Genomic DNA, 24,204 nt, shown 5'->3' on the forward strand with positions numbered 1-24,204 from the left:
CTGGTTACAGGGGCTGGGGGTCGTGGGTTTTCTTCCTGGTGATGTCCTTTTACCGAGTTGAAAGAATGGCAGGCCTTAACCCCCAGTCCTGGTCACAAGCAGAAGTCTTTCAGAGCATCTCCTCCCTCCACAGCCTGACTGGCTGCTTGGCAGTTGAAAATTGTGGGGTCCTCAAACTCCCTTTCTTATAGTCCATTTCCAGATACCAAATTTGATTCAGCGTTATAGTGTCTTTGAGATGTGTGTAGGGGTCTGCTTCTTTTTGAAGTGCCCAGTCCTCTGCCCTGCCCTTCCTCCACAAAACAGTCTGTCACAGCATGAGTGACTCAAAGTCTGATAGCCGCACAACACGCACCATGGGAGTGACTAGAGGTTGACACCTGGATTTCAGTCAAGGTGATATGTGCATCAAAAGGTTAACCCAGGTCCCAACACTACTATTTAGGATTTTCTTATGAGCCCCATTTCCTTCCTGAGATCAGTAGCGGCTCCTCCGCTATGGCGGAGGAGCATCGCCCCACTGCTTTCAAGCAGTGCGAGAAGTAGAAACATAAAGTTTTTATTTTCAGTTATTATAATTTTATGCTTGTGCTGCTTTACGGGCGGTGGGGCTGCTCTGCTCTCAGAGCAGGGCAGGGGAGGACTGGTTTGCCCACTCCTAGGTGCGCAATGACTGTTTGGGCAGCCCTCTGGTGTCGCCCAAACCAGTCATGTGTACTTTCCCCGTTCTCTGCGCAGGCTGCCTTACAGCCTGTGTGGAGAACATGCCTAGGCCCCCATTCACTGGTTGAGCATGGAACGAACTAACGTTCGGCGCCTTTGCTTGCTTTGCTGGACTATCTGGCCCCAGCGCTTGCTGCCTCTCCCTGGGGCGACTCCGCAGGCTCTCTCTGTGGCTCTTGCCTGCGGGGGTGAGCCCTCTTCATGGATCCCTTGGCGGTGACCCTCGCCTGCATCTGCCTCTGCGGTCTGCCACCCGACGACAACATCCCGGGAGGTAGGATCGCTGGCTGTTCGCTGTTTCCACCCGCAACAGACGGGCCTGGGCCCGAGGCCAGAAATGTGCCCCTCCCCACCCCCCCTCACTGACCACGCTGCTTCGCGCAAACGGTGCCTGACTCCAAGATGGCGCCCTTGGGGACTCTCTTTTGATGACCGGCGAACACAGGCTCCAGGGACACGAACGCATGCCAGGGGAAACCTTTGCTTCTAACTTTGTTGCCTTCCATCTCTGCCAGGGCGCCGGGGTCTTTCTCCCCTGACCCTCCTCTGGTCTCCGGATTGAACTCCCCTGCCCAGCTCCTCTTGAACTATGAGGCTGTGACTTTGCTGCGGACTGCCTGTCCCCCCCTGGACCTGCTGGCTATGCCAGCCCTCTTTCTGAACCTTCGGACTTGGACCTTCGCGCGCCCCGCCATTATCTCTATATGACGTGCCTCTTCTACTAACGTTTTTCTTCCACCATTTTAGTGACCTCTCACTGTCCTTTTGACTTTCCTACTGTCTCTCTTATTGCCTCTGACCAGTATAGGCCTAGAGTATATCCATTTATATCTCCTCCTCTTGTGATTCTATCTCTTGTACATTTGCAATTTTTTTCTTTTCTATTTGCACCTTTTGTAACGCGTGTAATCCTAAGTCAGCTGAAATTCCAGGAGCCTAGTCCCGACAGCTCGACGACTTTCGGAGGGCTGGATGAGGTCCCCCGCTACACGGCGGAGGAGGGCACTGGACATCGAATGCTGGCTTATGTAAAGCGCTCTGATAACCTAAACGGTTCAAGATCCTGAAATGTGCAACGTAACTGATTCTATGTAAACTGTTGTGACAACATGTAACGGAACTGGTGCTATGTAAAGCGCTCTGATAACCTTATCGGTTCAAGTTCGCGCTATAGAAAACTCTAAAATAAATAAATAAATAAATAAATAACCAAGATGCTCAAAACCAATCACAACGCTGCATTGCAGCCTTGTGATTAGTCAGGGGAGCATCACAATGTTGCTTTGCAGCGTTGTAATGTCAGTGGGGGCTGCTGGGCTTCCTGTTCCTCGAGTTCCATGAGGAGAGCAGAAGCAGAGACGTGTGACCCGGCGGCAAGGTAAGTTAACTTTGTTTTAATGTTTTTTTTATATTCTTCACGCCCGCTCAACCCTGTTATTCCCCACATACACCCTACCACCTGTGAGCCATGCCAGCTGCCACTGCCTACGATGTGCCCAGGCCCCTTTCCACTGACCTCTCTCTGAATAAAAGAGCCCTCTTTAATAAACACCTTGGCTGCTAGGTGTTTTCCCGTCCTGTGCTGCAGGCCACTCTTTCCCATTGTTCATGACGAGCTCAGCTCGTCATCAGCACAGCTCACCCGTGCATCATGACGAGCTGAGCTCGTCATCAGCATCGAAAGGGTTAAAGTGTACTGAAGAGCCTGGCTCTTCTTCCAGTGTGTGCCCCACTCAGCTCACCGGAATGCACCAATCCACATATCTACCTGGGGGATTACTCTACCTAGAAACCGACCCTAGGATGCTTTTTTCCGGTCCAGGGAGGACCTGGCTTGTCAGTACGGGCTGGGCTGTTCCCATGAGGCACAGGTTCAAAGCTGATTTGCATATCGCCAGGTCCAAACTGGGGTGGCATGGTGAGCAAAAGAATGATGGATTTAACCCAGATCTCTTGACTGGGGTGACTGCTTTGATTTGTTCAGAATTCCGTCCATCAGTTGTGTGTCTTTTGGATTACTCTACCTCCTCATGTTCCTCCAGTCAGCCCTGGGTATCCCAATATGGAACCTAGAATCTTACATGTACTGTACCATTCACAGAAACGCATACACCCAGCGCATGCATAAAACATACATGCACTGCACAGCACTACATACTAACTTGATGTATGCCAAGGGTGAGTTAGGCACACAGCAGTGGAGCTTTCCATGAGTGAGCCTGTAGCCCTCACTCCTTTCACACAGACAACAAGCATTTACAATGCAACGGTTTCGCCTTTGCAAAAGTTAGAGCTATTGGCATTGTAAATGACAACATTTTTATTTATGTGTTGGTTTTGAAAACAGATAAATAAATGGCATTGTCATTTACAATGCCAAAAGCTTAATCTCTCGCAAATGCCACACACACACAGAGAGCCCCCCACACAGAGCCCCCCCCCACACACAAAGAGCCCCCCCACACACACACGGAGCCCCCCACACACACACAAAGAGCCCCCCACACACACACCCACACAGAGCCCCCCACACACACAGAGCCCCCCCCCACACACAGAGCCTCCCCCACACACCCACACAGAGCCCCCCCACACAGAGCCCCCGCACACACTGCGAGCCCCCCCACACACTGCGAGCCCCCCCACACACTGCGAGCCCCCCCACATCAATAGAACAGCAGGTGTGCTGGCATGGAGGCACAGGGGTCTGCAGGGCCTACTGCACCTCAAACACTACTGCCTTTTTACTACCAAATCAGGGGAGTATGCCCATTTTCCAGATTCTATTGGGTACAAGGGCATCCTTGCTGTGCCACTTCGGGCAGCCCAAACACATTCAAATGGCCAACATTTTCCCTTCTTGCATCAGCAACAGTTACTATCCGACTATTAATCAGGTGTGGCATGCTGGGGTTGTTTGCTGTCACGTTCACAATGAAATTCAAAATGAAATTCATTGTGTAAGAAATATGTGGCCAATGTCAGAATGATAAAGCCCACAGTCCATGTGCATACGAACCACGAGGTCATCGTGAAGCAATTGTGGCTTTATAACAACCACTGTTGTAATGCATTCAACTTCCATTTTCCGCATGCGCCCAAGATGTTTTATTTACTATTTTACAGTGACGTCATTACCATGTTGTGGACTCGTAACGATCCTCTTGCGTGCATGCAATGGTAATGATCCTCTTGCGTTCATGCAATGCTTAATTTGAGCTGGTGGTTTCTGTGCTTGGCACTGGCACATAATTGTGAACACCAGCACGTATGACAGTCAGCCACATGGTGGCGCTGCCTGTGTAATTTCGAGATACACAGAGTAACAACTGTTTAATAATTCAATATATATTAAAAAGATTAATTTCTGCTGCCCAAGCCATTCCTATAGCTTTGGTGCCTGTAAATGTTTGAACTATCACATTTGTAGGAGTGTTAGGGTTAATAGTTGTACAGGTATTGTTGGCAGTGCTGGCTGGGGCAATGGGTGGTTAAAGCTGCAGTGGCCACCGGACAAGGACCGTGGCGCACATTGTATTCCTAATTAAGCACTACGTGCTTGCCTGCTCTATACCTCATGCAGAATAGCCAGGTACGCAGTGCTGGTGTTTCTACTGAAAGTGTAACAAATCAGCCCTACTGTGAAGTCAAAACCCATCACTCCCTGCCTCACTTCCCTACCTACCGGCACCCCTCCTGCTGATTACAGACTTAATCTCATTTTGCTGCGCCAGACATCGCCTGCAGATCCAGCGCCTCGACGCTGTCTTAGCGCCCATTGCCTGTCCTGTGAGAGCGCCTGGTATCGTTTCATTGAAAATAATATTTTATGTTAATTGCGCTGCATTTATTGTATTTTATTTGTCCCCTTCAGTGTGTTCGTGCCCCAGTTTCACTTTCCCTACCTCCATTTGTTGTGCTCGTGGCCCGTGTCTCCTCCCCGCCTCCCAGCTGCCCCTCCCACCCACTAGCCGAGTTAGAGCGCTCCTCCCCTGGCTCACTGTGACCAGCTGGACTCGCTCCTCGACGGTCGCTCCCTGCCTCACTTCCCTACCTACCGGCACCCCTCCTGCTGATTACAGACTTAATCTCATTTTGCTGCGACAGACATCGCCTGCAGATCCAGCGCCTCGACGCTGTCTTAGCGCCCATTGCCTGTCCTGTGAGAGCGCCTGGTATCGTTTCATTGAAAATAATATTTTATGTTAATTGCGCTGCATTTATTTTATTTTATTTGTCCCTTTCAGTGTGTTCGTGCCCCAGTTTCACTTTCCCTACCTCCATTTGTTGTGCTCGTGGCCCGTGTCTCCTCCCCGCCTCCCAGCTGCCCCTCCCACCCACTAGCCGAGTTAGAGCGCTCCTCCCCTGGCTCACTGTGACCAGCTGGACTCGCTCCTCGACGGTCGCTCCCTGCCTCACTTCCCTACCTACCGGCACCCCTCCTGCTGATTACAGACTTAATCTCATTTTGCTGCGCCAGATATCGCCTGCAGATCCAGCGCCTTGACGCTGTCTTAGCGCCCATTGCCTGTCCTGTGAGAGCGCCTGGTATCGTTTCATTGAAAAGAATTTTTTATGTTAATTGCGCTGCATTTATTGTATTTTATTTGTCCCCTTCAGTGTGTTTATGCCCCAGTTTCACTTTCCCTACCTCCATTTGTTGTGCTCGTGGCCCGTGTCTCCTCCCCACCGCCCAGCTGCCCCTCCCACCCACTAGCCGAGTTAGAGCGCTCCTCCCCTTGCTTACTGTGACCAGCTGGACTCGCTCCTCGACGGTCGCTCCCTGCCTCACTTCCCTACCTACCGGCACCCCTCCTGCTGATTACAGACTTAATCTCATTTTGCTGCGCCAGACATTGCCTGCAGATCCAGCACCTCGACGCTGTCTTAGCGCCTGCAGATCCAGCGCCTCGACGCTGTCTTAGCGCCCATTGCCTGTCCTGTGAGAGCGCCTGGTATCGTTTCATTGAAAATAATATTTTATGTTAATTGCGCTGCATTTATTGTATTTTATTTGTCCCCTTCAGTGTGTTCGTGCCCCAGTTTCACTTTCCCTACCTCCATTTGTTGTGCTCGTGGCCCGTGTCTCCTCCCCGCCTCCCAGCTGCCCCTCCCACGCTCCGCCCCCCCTCCACTCTCCATTTAGGACAGATGAATCAACGTGCAGCGTCCACGCGCAGCGGTCGCGCCGAAGGTGCGCCAAAGGTAAGCCCGTCTACGCCCGTCCGCACCAAGCCCGCGCCCAGCGCCAGACCCCCTGGCCCCCGTACCACCCACCCCACCCGCATTACATACGACGCCTCCACCCTCTTAGCCCTAAACCCCGGCCTACTCCCCAACTGCGCCCAAGCCGCACCTGGACACACCCATGGACCCTTCACATGCAACTCCTGCAAGTATGACGGCACCAAGACCAACTCCTCATCCACTAACACCAAACAGAGATCTGACACCAACCACCTAAAATGCATCCAGCTCAACACCCGCTCGGTCCACAGACACGCCATCGGCCTTTGGAATCTACTAGACACCATCTCTCCGGACGTCGCCTTCCTAACAGAAACATGGATGAACGCCTCCTCAGCCCCAGACATCACCATTGCCATCCCGGAAGGCTACAAGATCATCCGAAAAGACCGCACCTACCAAACAGGAGGAGGCATCGCTATCGTCCATAAGAATTCCATCCGCATCTCAACCAGCTCAGACGTCAACCTCGCCAGCGCCGAACACCTTCACTTCCAGATCCACACCGACCCCAAAACCACACTCAGAGGCACCCTCCTCGACAGGCCACCAGGACCCCGTGCACAATTCAGTGAAGACATCACTGACTTTATCACCCCACACGCCCTCCCCTCCGAGGACTACATTCTATTGGGAGACCTCAATTTTCACCTGGAAAAGAGCAACGACAGCAACGCCACCACCCTTCTGGACAATCTCGCCAACCTCGGACTCAAACAACTTGTTAATACCCCCACTCACTACGTAGGTCACACACTCGACCCTATCTTCACCTCCAGCAAACATATCTCCTTCAGTCACACCACAGTTCTCCATTGGACGGACCACAGCTGCGTTCACTTTGTCTACAAAAAGACCACAACCCACAACCATCCTCAACCTACTCTGCGAAGAAACTGGAACAAAATCACCATCGACCAGATCTCCTCATCGCTTCGTCAAAACCCCCCTGCCCACTCTTCGAACCCCAACCAAGCAGCCATTAACCTCACTCAATGGCTAACCAACAGTGCCGACAACCTAGCACCTTTGAAAAAACGTCAAATCAAACTAGGCAGCAAAAACGCCCCCTGGTTCAACGATGATCTTAAGAAATCCAAGAAACTCTGTCGCTCCCTTGAGAAGGCCTGGAAAAAAGACCCAAACACCAGCACCAGGGACGCCTTCAAAAACGCCACCCGCATACACCACCAACTGATCCGGACTGCCAAGAAAGCCGCATTTAAAGACCGACTAGACAACAACGCCCACAACAGCAAGGAATTATTCAACATCGTCAAAGAGTTTACCAACCCCACTGCCAACTCCAACGACATCACTCCCTCTCAAACCCTTTGCGACTCCCTAGCTTCGTTCTTCCACAACAAAATTGCAGACATCCACAACAGCTTCGACAACCAACCCGATGACCAACCCACCCAACCTTCTGCCGTACCTTCACCCCCCTTGAACATCCTTAATGACTGGAACCCAATCTCCACTGAGGACACCATCCGCCTGATGAACTCCATCCACTCAGGATCCCCCACAGACCCATGCCCTCACCACATCTTCAACAAAGCAGACTCCATCATAGCACCACACCTCCGAGACGTCATCAACTGCTCCCTCAACTCCGCCACCTTCCCGGAAAGCTGGAAACACGCCGAACTCAGCGCCCTCCTGAAAAAACCCACAGCTGACCCCACCGAACTCAAAAACTACCGCCCCATCTTGCTCCTTCCATTCCCGGCCAAAGTCATCGAGAAAGCTGTCAACAACCAGCTCACCGCCTTCCTCGAAACCAACAAATCCCTCGACTCCTCACAGTCCGGCTTCCGAGCAAAACACAGCACTGAGACCGCCCTCATCGCAGCAACAGACGACATTCGAACTCTACTGGACAATGGAGACACAGTTGCCCTCATCCTCCTTGACCTCTCCGCACCCTGTTACAACACCTCAGAAACATCGGAATCCAAGGAAAAGCACTGGAATGGATCACCTCGTTCCTTGCCGGAAGAACTCAGAGAGTCCGCCTCCCACCATTCAAGTCAGAGGCCACTGAAGTCATTTGCGGCGTGCCACAAGGATCTTCACTCAGCCCCACCCTCTTCAACGTATACATGAGCCCCCTCGCGGCCATCGCACGCCAACATAACCTCAACATCATCTCCTACGCTGATGACACTCAACTGATCCTCTCACTCACCAAAGACCCTAACACCGCCAAAACCAATCTACATGAAGGAATGAAAGAAGTAGCCGAGTGGATGAAGCACAGCCGCCTGAAACTGAATTCAGACAAAACTGAAGTCCTTATCTTAGGTACCTCCGCCTGGGATGACTCTTGGTGGCCAGAGGCCCTTGGAAAAGCACCCATCCCGATGGACCACGCACGGAACCTGGGCGTCATCCTGGACTCCTCACTCTCGATGACCAGACAAGTCAACGCCGTTTCATCATCTTGCTTCAACATTCTTCGCATGCTCAAAAAAACTTTTCGCTGGATCCCCACCGAAACTAGAAAAACGGTCACCCACGCACTGGTTACAAGCCGCCTGGACTACGGAAACACCCTATACCCCGGTACCACCGCAAAACTTCAGAAGAAACTCCAACGCATCCAGAACGCATCAGCCAGGCTCATACTAGACATCCCGCGTAAAGACCACATTTCTAGTCACCTGAAAAACCTCCACTGGCTCAGCAACCTAAAACCTGGATATTCGACAAGTAATTCCCCACCCTTCTTCAAGCGCCTTGAGACCCTCTGGGTATGTAGCGCGCTATATAAATTATTTGACTTGACTTGACTTGACTCTCATGCTAGCTCTCCCGAGATTCTTATGTAACTTCCACTGCTCGTGCACTGTGACAAATTACCTCGCACTAGCACTTCAGTTATACAAGAACATTAGAGTTATTGTGATGTCATAACTTGCCCTCCATGTCGCCTTAGTTCACAATTGTGACATCATAATAGCCCTCCCTTTAAGAAGAAATAGTGTAGGTACCGTGATGCCATGCTGCACTGCTGTGATGCCCAGGCCCCCCGTTCTACTGCACTGTGGCAAGCTACACCGCACTGGTGCGGCCACCCAGTAGGATGGTAGAGCGATTGTGATCTCAGATCGCGCATTTGTGACGTCACATGTGACCTTTTTGGAAGTCCAGATGCCAGGACCTGCGGGCCCTTATTCTAAGTACCCCCCCTGCACTCGGGCAAGCTACACTGCATCAGCACTTACGCTGAACATGAATGGTAGAGTTACTGTGATGTCACGGCTCACCATCTGCGACGTCAAAAACCCAGTTAAGGTGATAGAATAATGGATTATGTACTCATTGACACCTTCCCCCAAAGAGGAATGAAAGTTACTGAGATGTCACTATCCACTTCCTATGACGTCATGATGACCCACCCTGTATCGCCCCGTGCCCCTTGCACTCGACTTTGAGAACTGTCCAGCTTGCAAGTTTCCGAGCTCTCCGTTACTCGTTCGTGACATCATTGTGCCCGACTTTGTGATGGCCAATGGCCGCACTGTGATTTTAGAATGCTGGAACTGTGGCGTCATCCTGCTCCCACTTTGATGTCATCATAACACCCCCTTCACGCAACCTGTTCTTGCAACTAGTGGCTCTTCTGACAGTGACAGTATCAGACATATTGAGTGTGTAACCAGTGACAGTTCAGAATGCCGGAGTCATCCTCCTACCCTCGTCCCGCGGTCCCCGCCCCTCTCTTACCTCTGCCGCTCCCTCCCTCCCGTTCCTTCCCACCTCTGCCACCTTGCGGCCCCGGCTCTCCACACAGGTGCTGCGACTAGAGAAAGACCCAGTTAATTCCAGCCTAAACAGCCGAGTGTGTGTATTTATAAAAGCTGATAAGCACTCCCGGCCTGCTGCTGTCTCGGCGGGGGAGGCTCACTGGAAACCGATCAGTCTGACTCGGGCATTGGAGTGCTTATCCAGACCCGGGCCGGGAGGGCGGGGTGATGGAGAGTGGAGAGGAGCCTGCCGAAGATCCCGAGGTCTGTGCGCACGTCGGGGGAAAGCAGCCTTCGAGGGGAGGCCGTCAGACACCTACATTTGGAGGCCCCTTCCCACGGATCTTTGCGTCAGAAAGCGGCCTGATCAGGTGTCTACATAATACCCCATGCATTTATGAGTAAAAAGGGACGTGACTACCGTGAGTCTGGTGAGGTCCCCTGACTTCTGGCTTTGAGGGTCCCGGTGCCCACGGCAGGGTCTAGAAGACTCCTCGCTGCCTGGAACGCCCTGCAGTGGCATCCGTGCACGGCGAGGCCGGCCCAGAGCAGGGGGTTAGCGGGGGTAGGTGGTCTGGAAGGCCCTCGCAGGCTCGAAAGCCGTGCCGTGGCATCACTTCACGCCGAGTCGGGCCTCTACCAGACTCCTCTAAACCCTTTCCAAATACAAATTTCCTTCCGCACTGTTATCAGCTGGGCACCTGAAAACACTCAACGGAGAGTGGAAGGGGAGGGGGGGCGGGAACGGGCACACTGGGAGGGGGGCGGAACGGACACATGGGGAGGGGGCGGAGCAGACACACGGACAGCGGGGGGCGGGAAACAGAGCTCACGAGCCAAAGTACAAAACAGCTCACACGACAAGGCGGAACCGACAAAGGAAACAAAAAAAAGAAATTATATAAAAAATAATGCTGCTTACCTGATCGCCTCGTGGGAACTCGAATCTTGCAGCCAACTCCAACAACAAACACTTGTAAAAAGACGAAAACAGGCCGACTAAAAAAAAAAAAAATAACACACACACACAGCCGCGATGACGACATCGCAGAGGCGGAGAGGGAAAAAATCGCGGGAACGCCCCCGAATCTGGTCCGGCTTTGACGGACAGATCCGGCTCCCAATGGCTAGCCTGCATTTATGGAGCTAGCCAATGGGAGCCGGGGGACGTTCCTGAGCCAATATATGTAAACAATAGATTTCGCCTGCGCGAACTGCTTGCGCAGATCGCCAGGTCGAAACCTAAAAAGACCTGTTCACTTCTACTGATCACTACCCGGTATGCTGCATTAACTTTGCAGTGGCATAGCGAGGAGAGAACCGGGGGAGGTGAGGGTCTGCCCCAGGCAGCATGCGTTTTCGGGGCAGTGGCCTCACGCTCCCCGCTCTTACCTGTGACCGTGCAGGCGGTGAGAGCAGGAATCGATCGACAGCTCCCCCCCTCCCCCCCCCCCCCCCCCACCCCACACACTTTTACGGCTGCCGCGGGATGGCAATGGCTCGGAGTCCCACGGATGCCAAAAGACCTACCTACGCCACTGTAACTTCGATATCGGAAAGTGATACCTATCTACTGGCCCCAATCCCAGGTTTTCGGTATGATCAAATTACATAATCCTACGCAAATACTTTATTTCACTGAGCATCCTTTTTGTTCATGATTACATGAGTGCACTTTCAAACGTGAATTTTGGATGTGCGCTGTTCAAAAACATCTAGAGTTTGATTTGAGTTAATAGCCTTGTTGCTCCACGTATATTAAGGAGTACATGACCGGGCCTTTAGGGAGTGCGACCGGTGCTGCCGCACTGGGCACTGTCCTGGAGGGGGTGGGGCACTGACCTCAGGGGGGGGGCTGGTTTTAGCTATAATTTACGATTTAAAAGTACCTGCTGCAGAGTTCCTTGTGCTGTCCAGCTTTTAGGCAGCAATACAAATGTCAAGATAACTCTTGTGATTAATGTTCCTGCTAGAGAGAGAGATTTCAGCTTTGTCTAGTGGCAGTTTTGACTCACCATAAAGTAGTGCAGAGAGTTAATATGCCTGCTGCAAGTAACAGATCTGCATTTAAAGTGGATAGCTGAGTAGATTAGCAAACCCAGCCTTTATCAGCATGAAGGGGCAGATTTACAAGAACTGGCGCATCCCTGCATATCAGCAGCGATGCACCAGGTGAGATGCGTCACGCAAGTTTACCCTTGCGCCACCACAGATGCCTGGCGCAAGGGTAAACAGATGCGCTACAAATCTGATGGCGTAAGGGCGGCACATTGCTGGAGTCGTGTCGCAAGTGCAACGAAACTCCAGCAATGCTAAGGGGCTGCCCATACCTAACATGCTGCGTCACGCCTTACACCTGCTTCAAGCAGGCGCAGGGTTTTGACGCAGCGGAGTCGGAAACGCGACTCATTGAAATCTTGTAGATTTCACTGCGTCACTTTTCCAAGGCTTTTTCCGACCGAACATCCCCCCTCCATACATTAAACCTGACGCAGGATTAATGTGGCGCAGGGTTTTACAACGTGACGCATCTCCCCAGATGCGTCACATTGTTAATACGGCGCAACATGCCGCACAGTTTACGCCGCCGCTGCGTCACAGAAGTGACGCAAAGGCGGCAAAAATGTGTTGCAATCTGCTTGTAAATCTGCCCAAAATGTATTTGATAGAATGGCTATGTGGAGGATGAGGGGCTCTTTTACCAAGTGTGTGAGGAAATCCAAGGACGTCAAGGGGGGCGAAGGGGCACCAAAAAAAGACTGCTGCAGCGGGCGCCACCAGCGCTAAAGCCGGCCCTGCACACAACTGCCTTTTCTCTTAGTTCACCAATAGCACCAGGATATGGGGAGAGTGAAGTTTCTTTGTGCATTTTTACAAGCTGTCACGTTTTATAAATATTTCATAGCGCAGTGAGTGATATAATCTGACGTACTAAGGTGAAATGCTTCTGTGTGTTAAAGAAATATATTTTTTTGATTTTGAAGACACCTTATGAGACTCCTACATGTTTGTTGCATGAATTACATGCCAATTATTTTCAAAGCTCGGCTTGAGCACGTGCGTTTAGAGCCAAAGCCGGCCCTGGGCTCGGCTCTGTTAGTTTGGAGGCTCGCCCACCTCTAACTGGACAGGTGTATTTTGATGGCGCATTGACGACATTTACTCAGTGGACTCGTCTCACGACAGCTTTCTTGAGTTTCTCGGAGCGCTAAGACCCTGCAGAATCCCCTGCTCATCCTCCCTCCCACCTTTTACCAAATTTGGGAAAAGGGAAAAAAAGTTCCAGATGTGCCCTGAAAACTTTTTTTTCACGACTTTCAATGAACGGAATTTTTGAGCCGGGTGCTACGTGCAGGGCATAGCGTGAGCTCGAGACAGGGGGCAATAGAGGGAAGACAGGGGGCAGGACAGGGCGCAGCAGAAGGGCGGCAGCAGGGGATCGGGGGCAGCAGCAGCACGAGAAGTGGCAGCAGGGGCAGTACAGCTACATCGAGGCAGACGCAGCAGGGGGGCAAGGGCACCCAGGGCATTATGAGTGACAGCAAGCTCCGCATCAGGGCAGAAACAGCAGGGCGTCTGGTGCATCAAAAGTGACAGAAGGGGCAGAAGGCAGCAGGGCCGGGGCAACAGGCGCCGGGGTCAGAAGGAGCAGAGGAAGTGACTGGGGTAAGAGGAGCACCAGGGGGTCTGGAGTTAGGGGCCAGCTTCAGGGGGCAGTGGGCGGGCCCTAGGGGCAGCTGCTGTCCGAGCCCCTGGGGGCTGCACAGGGCACCCTAGGTTCATGAGGGTGCTGCCCCCACCGCGAGCTGCCATGGACCCCCACAGCCGGCTCCATTCCTCCCGCAGAGCCAGCCTAGCCAATGCCATGCTCTGGGGTCTCCTGCTCCTGCTGGCGCCCCCCTGCTCCCGGGCTCAGTACGAGAAGTACAGCTTCCGGGGCTTCCCCCGGGCGGACCTGGCGCCCCTGACGGCCACCTACAGCCTGGCGCTGGAGCACTACGAGGGCGAGAGCTGGCGCGAGGCGGTGCGGCTCCTGGAGCACAGCCTGCGCCTGCACCGCCTCCTGCGGGACAGCGAGGCCGCCTGCGGCCGGGAGTGCGGCCTGCAGGGGCCGGCGGGCACCCCCGAGCCCGAGGAGGGTGCCCGCTGGCGCTGGGAGACCACCGAGCCCCTGGAGGGCTGGCACCGGGAGCTGCTGCTCTTCCGCCGCCTGCTGCACACCGCCGTCTGCCTGAGGAAGTGCAAGAAGGGCCTGCCCGCCTTCCAGGTGCCCTACCCCGGCCGGGACACGCTGCGGGACTTCCAGCGGAGGGAGCCCTACCAGTACTTGCACTATGCGCTCTTCAAGGTGAGTTCGCGGGATTCTAGGCGCTACGGAGGCACTTCTAAGCGCTACTGGAGTAGCACACATTATATGTAGCTCTTTTGAGCACTACTCGCAAAAATGCTCCATGTTCCTCATAGGACGTTTCTAAATTTTACCTGGGCTCCTAAGTGCCAAGGGACTTTGGAAATTCTGTATTGGCACCTTGATGTATATGCACTATTTATGGGTGCTGCGTAGAATTTCTAAGTGTTGGGAACTTTGTATGTTCTTTTATGGGCTGTACAAACTCGATGTGAACGTCCCTTAAACACTTTAGAAACGAATGAATACCATTTGGAGTGCCACACATTTATGTGTACTTTAGTTAGCACTCCATTTTGCCATGTAAATGTATTAAAGTCAGTTTAGGAGCCTTAAGCTAACATGTGCTTTGTAAGCATTATAAAGCTATCTCATTAGTATATGACAAGCGCTTCATATGTGTTATGTTTTTAAGGCTTACTAAAGACAGCTTTAGTTGTCTACAACACCTGTTGTTAAGAATACTTTATTGTATATATAGAATGGTTTAGGCTCTCCCCCAAAATTAGTAAAGCTCTATCACCTCATACCATTGGCTGTTTGGATCTTCCATCTTTTAATTGCAGTGCATGAGGAACTATTTCGCATCTTCAAGGTACACTTAATCGTCATACATGCATTTCATTATCCGTTATGTGCAGGTTATGGAGACACACTTTATTATTTTTACTGCAACACATTGATTGCCTTTGTCAGCGCAAATCCTTAGCTATTTGGCAGAACTTTTACCCCATCTATGAAGATGTCCTCCTCAAGTGCATCCTCGAAACAAAGCCCTACAACCACTCTCTTGACCTCATCCCAAGTGCCATTGCCATTGACTTCTATTCCCATTCTCTTTCCTATTGGACCACTCTGGTCAACCTCTCCCTCTGTCAAGGCTCCCTTCCTATCTCCTTCAAAACTGGACATGTCACCCCTCTGCTTAAAAAACCCACTGCTGATGCTAAAGACCTCAACAACTTCCCCCCATCACTAATCTACCCTTTCTTGCGAAGATCACAGAAAGATTTGTGGAGCGAAACAACTCTCTCGTCATATCAAGGACAATGATCTTCTTGACAATTGTCAGTCCGGCTTCATCCAAAACTGCAGCACTGAAACAGCCCTATTGCAAGTGGTCGATGACGCGCTGAGGATACTCGACTCGGGGTGGGGGGGTCCTGTCTTCTAATTCTCCTCGACCTTTCTGCAGCCTTTGACACTGTCAATCACGACACTCTCCTCAACACTCTGCAACAGAGAATGGGCATGGAGGGCACTGTGCTCAAATGGTTTGCTTCCTTCCTCTCTGATAGATCCCAAATGCTCAAAATAGCGAACAGTCTTTCATCTCCTTTGGCGGTAGGTCAAGGTGTTCCTCAAGGCTCTATTCTTGCACCCACATTGTTCAATCTCTACCTAGAACCACTGGGAAATCTCCTAAGTAAATCCGGGATCCACTATCATCTCTAAGCGGATGACACTCAAATCTACCTCAAGGTTGCCTCCACTCATGATCTCGCCATCCTAAGCTCGGCTCTCGACTCCATTCAAAACTGGATGTCAACTCATCAACTGATTCTGAATCCCTCCAAAACTGAATTCCTCCTCCTCTCTTCCTCACTTTCTCCTCCCCCGGTTAAATCATGGATGGATCAGATGAATCTGCTGAACATAAACCCATCATTGTCGACAGCGCAAAATCCCTTGGTGTCATACTCATTAACAAACTCAATCTAATCCCCCACATCAATTCCATTGCAAAATCTGCACAATACCAACTGCGCCTTCTTTGGGGAATTTGTCGCTTTTTCCCTGAACAAGACCTCAAAACACTGGTGCAATCGCTGGTCCTCTCCAGACTGGACTACTGCAATTCTCTTCTTACTGGCCTCCCCAAATCCCGCCTGTCCCCCCTTAAATCTGTCCTCCACTCAGCAGCCCCTTTCACTTGTGGGGCAAAAAGAAGCGACCACATCACACCGTTGTTATCCACCCTTCGCAGGCTTCCAATCGAGGCTAGAGCTATCTACAAGACTGCCTGTATCACCCACAAAGCCTTGCACTCCTCCTCTCCTCTCTACCTGTCGAATAAACTGAAACTGTCTGGAGGCTCTAGACCATCTCGTAATGCGGAAAATCTACAGCTTGAACCCCCACTTTCAAGAAGGAAAGATCGATGGCTCAATCCTTTTCAGGCAGCGCAGTGAGAATCTGGAACTCACTTCCGCCTCAGCTCGGGATCAACTCCTCCTCCCAGGCCTTCAAAATGGACTTCAAAGCTCTCCTCCTCCAAAGACACCTCCACATCTAATTCACACCCTCTCTATCACCTGAAGGAAGGCCTCACATTATTGCAAATTCTATTGTCCTTGACTATTGAAGTGCCTTCCCAGTGTGTTCTGGCAGTTTGAGTGTTTACCATTTATTGCAGTATTATCCTTGTACCTGTATATGGTACCCTTTTGTAACTTGCACACTGAACTTTTCTCTTGTATCATACTGTATGCTACCTCTCACTTTTGTTTGATTTAGATACTTGCCCAAGTGCCACCATTGCCAACGTATCGCTTGTTCTTGTGCTGGAGTGTCTGCCATTTATTGCAGTATCATACCTCTACTTGTACTTTGTACGCTTTTGTAACCTGCACACATATCACTTTTTCCTCCTGTAATGTACCGATTGCTACCTCATGTATTTTGGTTTTCTCACTATTGTCACTTTTGATTCATGTAACGTAACGTTTGCTTTTGTAATTTGTTCACTTGTTATTTTTCTCCTCATGTATCATTGCTGTTCCTATTGTGAAGCGCTCTGACACCTTCGGGTAAAGTCCGCACTATATAAAATCGCATAAATAAAATTAAATAAATAAAAGATGGCCACCACATTTCTCTTACATTAGGGTGGCCTGACACCAAGATGGCTACCCAAATGCAAGACTTGTCTTTTATCTACTTTTCAGCATCTCAGCTGCTCTCTCTCTCAACATGCCCCTGGGATGATGCTGCTTTTGGTCATGTCTGGCTGCTCCCTTTCATCCTGCTGCGGGGCTGCGGATTGATATCTTCTCTCCAAGAAGCCCATGCTTCAAGCCCTGGATCTCTCGGAACCTGAAATCCCCATCTATCTTTAGATGTACCTGTTGGATCCATCCCATCTTGCCGCCAAGACCGTGCTGCTTTTCAGGGCAACCAGTGACCCTTATTAAGCTCCCCGCCATGCTACTTCTCATATTAAGTGCATCTGTTGGCCCTTGTCATACTGATGCTGGGCCTCTCATAACTCACAGTGACAAAGCCAACTGGTGTGGCTTGTAACTCAAGTTTGCAAGCTCCGTCTATTGGATTTGATAATGCTTGCTATTTTGTAAGGCGCGTGAGCACTGAAACTGCTGCGCCCCTCTGAAAACTGGCACCCCGGGTCTGGGCCCAGCTTGCCCATGCCCTGATGTGGGGAGATATGCTTCAGAGTATCCAGAACCCTATGTTCCCGGGTCATATGTGAGTAGAATATCCAATCCAGGTGCTATTTCTTTGCATTTAGGATTTTATAGCCTTGTTTGTCCAAATATAAAACCAGGACTACAAATCCCTGAAAGAATAAGCATTTGCAATGCAATAGGTCTTGCATTTCAGAGACTTAAAGCTATTGCCTTTTTTAAACATAAAAGCGGGCACCATGCCTAAATATAAAGTGTGGCACCCGTGTTGTAAATATAAAAGCGGGTGCTGTGCTAAAGCATAATGCACGGTGCTGTGCTAAAATATAAAGCGCAGCACCTGTGCATACTTAAGTTATGTGCATGGTGGCCCGTGAAGTGGGTGCCATGGTGATAAAAAAAATTAAACCGGGCACCGTGCTAGGCGCTGTGGTGATAGACTATCAGTAGCACATAATTAAAAGTAGCCCCTAAACGAAACACAGCGTAACAAAACAGTAGTTTGCCAGTACTCCTTGCGATAAAACGGAAGTGATGTATTAGGAGAGCCAGGAAAGAAGGAGTTAATCAATGGCAAGCACAGGCGGGATTGCTTTCCGTATACTGCTTACTGCAGGTCTTGCAGACAGTGCATGCGTGCTGCCTAGACTCGACCTAAAAAAAAACTGAACTGGATGAGCTATTTGCACATGGACCTGAGAAACTTGAAGGCACCCTGTGACATCTTGTGTAATGTTTAGGGTGAATGCCACTTTGCCGTGGCTCTTCTTGCCCCATTGTTTCACTTGCCTTAGTGTGTGGACTTGTGGTGTATGTCATTGTTTGGTACAATGGTTGAAGAAGCGAGATTTTATTTATTTAGCACATGCATTGCCTATTTTTTATACTGGCCTAGCTGAAGTACCTTCAGGGGTAAATGTGGCTAATGCACTCTCTGAATGTGGTTTATGTTGCCACTGTGCCTGGTTTGCTGTACTGGCTGGTACTTAGCTATATTCCGTAATATTGAACAATGTGATGGAAGACCCTGCGGCTCCCATGGTATTTGGAAGGAGTCCAGCTGAGGCAGTTCAGGGCCTTTATCTGCGTACTGCAACCCTGGTGTCTTGTTTTCATTTATGTAGGGTCAGGTTGATTATTTTGTAGCGCAACACAGCAAGGGGATGAAATAAAAGCAACCTCATATGTATTAATCATGGCCTGCTGCTGCTCACTACCCTTACATTGGTGCCCAAACACATTGCATAGCACAACCGCATCCTTTGCACCAGTGCAGAGGTCTGTGCGCGCCGTCTAGTATAGGATTAGTACTAGAAGCGTATCCTTCCAGTACAAAATCCTACACCTAGACAAATTTCTAAACATTCCACTGATTGTATGTGTGTAGTACAGTCAGTGTTTAATTTGAGCCAGTGGTTTCCAGTGCTCTGCACCAGCACTTAATTTTCATCACTTGAACTTATGACAGCTGCCACATGGTGGCACTGTTTGTGTAATTTAGAGATGAGCAGAACAGATGTTTATTAATTTAATATACACTAAAAACAACTAATACCTGCCACCCTACCATTCTTAACGGTTTGGGTCATGCAAATAGTCAGAATTGTCATATTTACACACAGGTACTGTCATTGGCATCGCTGGCACCGGCAGAGAGGGGTGCAAGATGCCGTGGCCTCCTAACGAGTGTCCTGGCACTTCACTTTTTGTTCTTTTTGCCAATTAAGCACTGAGTACAGTGTGGCACACATGCAGTAACGTTTGTAGAAATAAAAAAAAATCTCATCTGTTCCTACTTCCAGGAGGTATCATTTTTATGCAAAGCCTTGTCTGGCTGTTTTAGTCGAAAAAAATATGTGGCAAAAGTAGGAGAGCTTGCACTTACACGTGTAACTAAAGCCCCACCACCACTTGATACAAAGTGGTGCACAGCAGCACAAAGCTCTATTTGCAACGACAAAAGGGCACAGTCCAGCACAAAATAACTTTGCGCTAGAAAGTAAACAACCTTGCAAGAACATCGCTGGTGTGCATGACTTTGCCATGGCGCAAACCCTCAGTAACTCTTGCTCGTAGTGTCAGTAACCTGCAGACACAAGTTCAGATCCTGGCTCACCCCATGTGAACCCACAGTGTGATCATGGGAACATCAACATATCTATTTAAGCTGTGAGAATCTGGAAACCAAGTATCCTCTAATTTTATATGCGTATCTTATATTTGTATAGCGCAAGTCTAGCTGATAGGAAGCAGAATTTTCTGTAGTGTCAAAGGTAAAGTGAACACGTGCTTGGAGGAGCAGCTGGTTCCGAAAGTGCTTAGCTTCCTCTTCATGATGTAGTGCTCTTTGAAGCCTGGAGAAGTGGTGGGGCCGTCCTGCTTGATATTTTTTATTTATTTTTATTTATGTAATGCGATTTTATATAGCGCAAACTTTACCCAAAGGTGTCAGAGCGCTTTACATAAGAACCAGTTGCAAAACATAAGGACTAAGGATTACATGCGTTACATAAAAGATACAAACAGAAAGAAAAATGGCAAATGTATAAATAGTAAAGTCACTCAAGGAAGAGATACGAATTGATATACTCTAGGAGTCACATAGGAATGGTAGAGAGTACAAAGGTCTACTGCATATACTAGTGATTAGAGTTATCTCTATATACATAGGGAAGGGATACAAATGGATATACTCTAGGAGACACATAGGAATGGTAGAGAGTACAAAGGTCAACCACATATACTAGTGATTAGAGTTATCTCTATATATATAGGGAAGGGATACGAATGGATATACTCTAGGAGACACATAGGAATGGTAGAGAGTACAAAGGTCTACTGCATATACTAGTGATTAGAGTTATCTCTATATACATAGGGAAGGGATACAAATGGATATACTCTAGGAGACACATAGAATGGTAGAGAGTACAAAGGTCTACTGCATATACTAGTGATTAGAGTTATCTCTATATACATAGGGAAGGGATACGAATGGATATACTCTAAGAGTCACATAGGAATCGTAGAGAGTACAAAGGTCTACTGCATATACTAGTGATTAGAGTTACATCTATATACATAGGGAAGGGATACGAATGGATATACTCTAGGAGTCACATAGGAATGGTAGATAGTCCAAAGGTCTACTGCATATACTAGTGATTAGAGTTATCTCTATATACATAGGGAAGGTATACGAATGGATATACTCTAAGAGTCACATAGGAATGGTAGAGAGTACAAAGGTCTACTGCATATACTAGTGATTAGAGTTACATCTATATACATAGGGAAGGGATACGAATGGATATACTCTAAGAGTCACATAGGAATGGTAGAGAGTACAAAGGTCTACTGCATATACTAGTGATTAGAGTTATCTCTATATACATAGGGAAGGGATACGAATGGATATACTCTAGGAGACACATAGGAATGGTAGAGAGTACAAAGGTCTACTGCATATACTAGTGATTAGAGTTATCTCTATATACATAGGGAAGGGATACGAATGGATATACTCTAAGAGTCACATAGGAATCGTAGAGAGTACAAAGGTCTACTGCATATACTAGTGATAAGAGATATCTCTATATACATGGGGAAGGGATTCGAATGGATATACTCTAAGAGTCACATAGGAATGGTAGAGAGTACAAAGGTCTACTGCATGTACTAGTGAGGGCACAAGAGACAGGTGCGGTGCCGGTTTGATGGCTTTCTAGGTAACGCGGCTGGTTGTCGCGATGGTGCTGGGTGGAGTGATGTGTACATTTTATCTAAATCGAACTGTTTGAGAAAGGACCCTTGCATAGCCACGACGCCCTGTTCAGAAAGATTCAAGCACTTTTTCTTCTGGGTTGTTCAAGTGATCAGACGCACACATGGCGTCAACCCACGAGAACACAAATTGACCACTACTAATGCACATTAGGAAAAAATAAACAATTTGCTACTATTTAACTCTAAACTTGGGTTCTGGAGCAGTGCGCTACTCGCTGCAAAGTGGTGCATTGCCTCGTCAATGGTAGTAAGTGCTATTTAACTTCAATTTCCGGAGTCAATACTATAAAAAAAAGTTAAAATAGCGTCTCTTCAACCAATAATATGATGAGCCCCTCCATCTCACTTTATTTTATTTCACCTTTGTATCAAAAGAGAATACGTTGCGTCATTATTTCCTGAGTTATGAATATTATTTGACAATGATACCACATTTAAAAATCTTACAATGTCCAGTTTAGTTTAATTGATTGCGTTTTGTGTCTCCCAAAGGCTGTTTTCCGACGGCAAATAAACCCTGCAGCTCCCACCTGCGGTAGGTGTGTGGGCTATGCTCAGAGTGTAGGGTTTCACAGTGAGAATACAAGGGGGCTTTTGTAAGCGTCAGCTGCCTGTCTGCATGTCTCGGGGCCATGTTTTTTAGGCCAGCCACGCCCACTGTGTCCACGTGTCCTTTCTTTCTTTTACACACATTTCACATTATGTGGGACATGGAATTCACTCGCTGTTATATCTCTCACACAGGCGCCTGGATGCCTTCATTGAGAGTGGCGCTAGGCGCGTGAAGGGAAGGAGATGACCGAATCATAAACATGCATTATATTTGTAACGCAAGTTGTTAATATATGTTGATTCTTACATTTGACTGATACTAGAGCCGATGTGTGAGACTTTAGGTGAGCTAAAAAACACTGAAAACTGTGAAATAAATTTCCTACAACAAACCCTTCTCCGAATGTTGACCCTAACTGGCGGTTTTCATACTAAGATATACTAGTCCATATGGACGTCACATTTATAACCGCACTCCGCCCCCCAGCCTCCAACTTTCTTGTCTTTTAACACTTAGTTGGCTGTACAGTTTAGCAGTGTTCTTGTAGCGTCTGTTTCTCCCCCTCCCTCCTTTCTGCATTGCCCCCTTCTCTGGAATCCGGAGGTCAAAGGGCAGCAGCTCAGACCTACGGGGGGCGCATCGCAGTGTCTGGGGATGCGCGGTGCACACCTAACCCCCTCCCTCCCCTGCAGACAGGAGCCGAAGAGCAGAGCTTGCCTCCGCTGCTGTTCACCCCCTCCCCCAGGCCAGAGCTGTGGAGGGGGGAGAAATGCCACGTCCCACAGCGAAGGACCTCACGGCTTTAAACACGGAGAGAACAGAAAGAGACCGCAACCTGCACGTTTCTGTCAGTCAAACCTGTTCAGACGGAGAAAAGAAATCCAATTTCTCTTCCATATACCGCTTCACTCCACTGGAGTTCCTTTTTTTTTATCTGTTCATCTGGAATATATTATAAACGGAATGTGTCTTTGCTGCTCTTCTTCATGCAGGCCGAGGCCCACAGACCCGTTTAATTGCAGGTGATGTCTTCTGCCTTTTGCTGTTGTGTTAACCGGGTGGCATTTCCCCCCATGCTGCTGTTCGCTTTGAGTTGGAATAAATTAGTAACTAGGCATATCCGTACATAAAAGCCCCTGATGATGGGGGTCGCAGTGCACGCGCACTTCAGTGTTAAAGGGGACAGACCGCTTCTGTTGCTGGGAAACTGAGGTGTACTGAAGTAGAGAGACTCTCAGAGAGAGGGTGCGTAGGTGTATGGATGGGCCACAACCCAGGACTCTCTCCCAAACCAGGTGTGTATAGTGAAAGGGGCCTCCATTCACAATGCTGCAGATATACCCCCACAAGAGTACTCCACATTTCTTGATATACAGTTTTTTGGGCCTTCAAAATAAATCAATCAATCGGAAATGTGTCCTTTTAATTTCAACTTCCGAAGCCCTACTCTTTTCGAAATAGCGGATGCAAGTAAAACAAAATAGGACACGTCTGCCTTTAAGAAGAACAGTTTTGTGTACGTTTCCAGGGCAATAAATATCACACATTTTGGTGATTGCCACAGGCTTACACGTTTGAGGGTGTTGTTGCATTTTCAGAGACCATTGGGGAGAAAAACCTCATACTAATAGACTTTTCATTGTCGTAAATGCTCTTTATGCTCCAAAAATGCATACACGTTGAGTGCATTGAATCAAATTGCAAATGTCGTTCTCTGTGCATATAAGACAAGCTTAGGTGCCCCAAAACCTCACTTTTATCTGGCAGAGTCTTCTTTTCAGGTGCAATCAGGGTGTCCGAATTGGACAACACAATGCAAACCACGGTCCAGTCCAATAAATCCAGTACATTAAAATGTAATGAAGACAAATCACGAAACATTTTAAAGCTAGGTAAAGAATAAAAATACTTGCTCCTATAACAAACAAAGCCGGACTTTGAGTTATGAAATGAAAACGATTTTCAGGGTGTCCACACATGGTGCACCAAGAAACATTGACTCTAAATGGGAATCATTTGCCTAGTTGGGGGTCATCCTCAATCAGTGTCTTATAAAGCACGACTACTGACCCGGGAGGGTCACAATGTGCTGGGGTGGAGGACGGGGGTGGGTCTGAGGTTCAGTCGAAGAGCCAGGTCTTGAGGTCCTTCCTGAATTGTGGCACCGATGGTGATTGCCTGAGGTGCAGAGGCAGTGAGTTCCAGGTGGTTGCAGCAAGGTAAAAAGAAGGATCTTCCTCCAGCCGTGGTCTTGCGGATTCGTGTGACAGTGGCCAGGGCCATAAGGGCAGAGCAGAGATGTCTGGTGGA

The 24,204-nt window shown here is 49.1% G+C and overlaps 1 protein-coding gene across 1 annotated transcript in view; it reads left to right on the top strand.

The window, feature by feature from the left end:
- Positions 1-13,052: 13,052 nt before the first annotated feature.
- P3H4 (prolyl 3-hydroxylase family member 4 (inactive)) overlaps positions 13,053-24,204 on the top strand; it is a 117,335-nt gene continuing 106,183 nt past the window's right edge. The window contains exon 1 of the mRNA XM_086924159.1: positions 13,053-14,070. Within this exon, the coding sequence (XP_086780285.1) occupies positions 13,504-14,070 (567 nt within the window). The 5' untranslated portion in view covers positions 13,053-13,503. The remainder of the gene's footprint in view (positions 14,071-24,204) is intronic.

This window comes from Lissotriton vulgaris, chromosome 5, assembly GCF_964263255.1.
Source record: "Lissotriton vulgaris chromosome 5, aLisVul1.2, whole genome shotgun sequence".
NCBI lineage: Eukaryota > Metazoa > Chordata > Amphibia > Caudata > Salamandridae > Lissotriton > Lissotriton vulgaris.